At 51.6% G+C, this 4,019-nt stretch overlaps 1 protein-coding gene across 1 annotated transcript in view; it reads left to right on the top strand.

Moving 5' to 3' along the window:
* The first annotated feature begins 470 nt into the window (after positions 1–470).
* Positions 471–4,019, top strand: part of RPH3AL (rabphilin 3A-like (without C2 domains)) — a 32,371-nt gene continuing 28,822 nt past the window's right edge. Inside the window, exons 1-2 of the mRNA XM_009882697.1 lie at positions 471–547; positions 1,925–2,068. Of these exons, the coding sequence (XP_009880999.1) occupies positions 471–547; positions 1,925–2,068 (221 nt within the window). The remainder of the gene's footprint in view (positions 548–1,924; positions 2,069–4,019) is intronic.

Below are 4,019 nucleotides of genomic sequence, written 5' to 3'. Positions count from 1 at the left end.
AACTGTAGCTTCTTTGTGTCCTTTAGAGTGGCTTTCTCTGTCAGTACTGCAGTGTTGGGGCTCTGGAGGTGATAGGGCAGAGATTATTCTTACAAACAATGCTTTTCTCTGTTTTGAAATGAAAAATCAGAACTGACAAAGAGTCTCTGGCTTTTTTCAGAGTACCATAAAATCTAAACTTCCAGCCTTGTCTTCAAGGTGTTTGAAAGTATTTATTGGATTATATTTTATGAGGATGATGGTATGTTTTTATCGCTGTCTGTGGGTGAGAATCTGTCTACTTCCACTGTGTGCGACGCCAGCAGATCACCTTTGTTTTGCTTTCCAGAAGAGTGGCCCTTCGGGTTGATTAATAAGGTTGTGCCAAGCACTGCCCTGTGCTTTCTTGACGGTGGGGTGGCAGCTGCGCTCAATGCTGGTGTTTGCTTCTTACAGGTGTGATCCCTGCCTCTCCTCCCCAGCCTGGTGCCATGGCCGACACAATTTTTGGCAGTGGGACGGGCCAGTGGGTGTGCCCCAACGACCGGCAGCTGGCACTGCGTGCCAAGTGAGTCCTCACCACCCTCCTTTCCTTCCAGCCTCAGCTCTGGCCTGAATGGTTTCCTGGGATCTCTGTGGAGTACTGGCCCACCGCCTTCATCCACAGCCTGGTTCGGAGGCAGGAGTTTGCCTGTCACGGTACCCTAGAAGTGTGCTGCTTGGGTGGGACAGGAGCCTGCTAAGCTGGGGCTCAGTACTTGGCTGCTGCTCAGAGCTGCTGGCCTGCAGTGGAGTTTGCAGCGTGGCTGGTGTGTGGTGGGAGTCCATCCCACCATCCTTCCCCTGGGTGAGAGAAAGGACTTGGAGGCAAGCTCGTATCTCTGCAGCACCCTAAATATAACTGATAGCATCCCCCAGCTGCCAGCACTCTTTTGTTTTAGGAACTTGTCATTTGATCTCATTTTCCCCTGAAGTTAAATTACTTCATAACCTAAAGATGAAAGGGATGGAGATGAGTCAAGCACTAGAATTGCATTTGCTTCTTGGATGCTTTCCTTCTCTGGTGGCCGGTACCCTGCCGCTGCCACCCCTGTGCTTGTCTGAACCTCTGGGGTCAGCCTGCTGCAGAACGTTAGCAAGTAGGAGGTCACCCTGTGTCTGAGGGGACTACCTGAGTGTGAACAGTGCACACCACTGCCACTTCTCCAGCCTTCACCTGAAAGCCTCATTAAGAGAGCTGTGTCTGATAGTCCCCTGCATTCTGCTAGCAGCCGTGACTTTATCCAGTGACCTCTAAACCCCTACTGAATGGTAATTAATTGAGCTGTGAAAGCTCCCGCCTGTCCCCAAGTGAGTGAAGGAGAAATGTCAGCTGCTGTATGTGAGGCACAGTGGCAAGTGGCTTGCTAAAGTCCTCATGTGGGCCTGGGTTAGACCAAGGGAGGAAGTTGCCAAATTTATGTTTCCAAGCATGCCTGGTCATTTGTGTGTTTGAACTGAGGACCTTAGACACGTGTGATCTGGAGGGAGGAGAGTGCAGGTAATCCCTTTGTTCGGGAGTCTGCTGTTGGCATTTGTGGTGTCTGGCATTGGCACCCATTTCTTCAAGGGTACCCCAAAGATAGCCAGGCCTAGGTGCACTAGTTTTCTTTATGGGTAGAGCCAAACAAGAGTGAGGACATGGAGTGGTAAAATACAAACTGGAGCAGAAAGGGAAATGAGAGGGCAGCGAGAGTCAGCACAGCACTCTGCTGCTGGAGGAGTGATGTGGTGATCTGATCAGTGAGAAGAGACTCTGACTTTGGGTGTTAGCCAGTCTGTTAGACTTCTCTGATGGAAGCCTGACACACACTCTGTGTGCCTAGCAGGTTTGGCATGCAGGGCAGGGCAGGGGTTTTGTGCTCTCCTTTCACAGCTTAATTCTGCCCTCCACCCCCTCCCACAGGCTCCAGACGGGCTGGTCGGTGCACACGTTCCAGACTGAGAAGCAGAGGAAGATGCAGGCTCTGAGCCCGCAGGAACTTGAGGTCATTCTGGAAGTCATCCGCAAGGCGGAGAAATTGGACATCATCGAGCAGCAGCGCATTGGGTACAGTCACGTTCATTTGTCCCCTTCCCTCAAAAGGAAAGGTCAGCGCAGACAGAGGAGTGGCTCTCCCGGCTGCCTGAGCTCAGCTTCCATCAGTCAGAGCATCCCTTAGGTCAGTTATTATCCCCTCCTGCGTTGCTTGTTTGGAGGTGATCAACATTGTGAAGGATGTGATGTTTTCCTTCTCTCCATGTCTCAAGCCTTTCTCGTGCCTTCTTTGAGCCTTGGGGCTTGCTGTGGTTGCAGCCACTGACAGACTCCCAGGGAAAAGCAGCCTGCCTGGAAGAGGCTGGGGAAGATGCCGAGTTGTGCAGCTGCACCCCACTGGTAGTGGACAGCACAGCTCAGAAAGCGCTGCTGGCAGCGCAGTTAGGTTTTCCCTTGTCTGTGGCAGCCCCCTGGGATTTCGCCTGGAGCATTGAATGAGTTTATGTTCTAGTTGGCTGAGCCCTCTAGAAGGGGTTTGCTGGCTTGATTTAATTTATGGGCATCCTTTTGCTGCTGCAGATTTCCATTTGCTTTCAGTCCTGCTGGAGGTCTGGCCTCAGCTGCATCTGTGGTCATCCTAACACTCACTGCCTTTAAAGCTGGGGAGTTTGGCATTCATGCGGCATTTACCAGCATTTTCGTGTTTGTGAGACAGGAAACTCCAGTGACTACCAGCCCGTGTCCAGCAGGCCCAGCCTCCTGCCCCTGTGCTTCGCTCGGTCCCTGTGCAGTGCACATTAGTGAGTGCTAACAAGAACTGACAGTGATGTTTGCGTGATATATGGGAGACCCCAGAAGCAGCCAGCGACCCTGAGGGGCTGATTGTTCCTGTGCAGGTTTTGGTGTAGCTTGCAGAAAGCAAGAGCTTTGCTGTTCCCGTGCTGAAGCATTCTCTGAAATGCCTTTGTTAACTCCTGGGAGTTCTCTTGTGCTGAAGTCAAGGATCATAAATCCAGTAATGATGGCTCAGCCTAGCTGTGCTGTCTGACCTCATCACTGTAGGCAGTACCTCTTTCAAACAGACCTTGCCGCCTTCTCAGTGCAGGACGTGGTTGATGGGACATTAGCGATAATGAGAATGGCATTGCATGGATAGCAGGATTGCATTTCCTCCCTGAGCCGCACGCACGCGCATGGCTGCAGCTGGTCCCTGCTTCTGATAAATGGCCTGTCTGTTGTCGTCCCCATCTACAAATGGATGCCTGAGAATTGCCAAGCAGTGATCTCATGACAGCAGCCTTGCTCTGCATGCTCTCCACATCCTGCATCCTAATTGCTTATCCCACCTTCCTTCCCTTTCGTAGTCCTGCTGCTACAGACATTGTGCATACGTATGTGCTTCCTGTTTTCCAAGCAGGCTGTCGAATGAAGCAGGGAAGAGTTACTGGCATTCCTCTACTGCAGCCAGGCTCATTATGGTCTGATGGCTTCAGTCTGGCCTTCCTGCTTCTAATGTGGGCAAGTCACGTGCCTGCAGTGCTGCTTTCAGGGAGTATATGTAAAAATGGAGCAGGGCTTGCTAGGTCTAACTCCTCTGCCCTTTCCTGGTGCTGTCTGGCTTGCTCTGATCTGAGCACTAAAGGCTTTTCCTGCTCTACGGGCAGGAAATCATTGTGCTGTGGCTGTGTGGCCCCAGTGATGCTGAGCTCCTGATGGGTGTAGGATCAAGCCCTTCTTGTAAGCTGTCTGCCGTGCGCCCACTAGCTGAGTCAGGCCTCTCAGTGGTATTCACAGTTCTGATTATTCTGCAGTTGGTGAGTGTTGGTAGCTGCAGTTACAGGGGTTTGTATCCCCTGAAGACCAAGAGCCAGCTGATAGGAAACACTGAGTGCAGAGACTGAAGTGAAAGTACATATGGTCCCAGCATGGGGCCCAAAACTGCACAGAAGAAGCAAAGGTAGGTTGAGTCTGGAGCACGTGCCTGCAGGTTTTCGGAATTCCTACGTAACAAGCGCTTCAAGTT

This window comes from Charadrius vociferus, unplaced genomic scaffold (assembly GCF_000708025.1).
Source record: "Charadrius vociferus isolate BGI_N301 unplaced genomic scaffold, ASM70802v2 scaffold793, whole genome shotgun sequence".
Taxonomy (NCBI): domain Eukaryota; kingdom Metazoa; phylum Chordata; class Aves; order Charadriiformes; family Charadriidae; genus Charadrius; species Charadrius vociferus.
The sequence above is the reverse complement of the archived record's forward strand: the minus strand, read 5'-3'. Positions and strand labels throughout refer to the sequence as shown.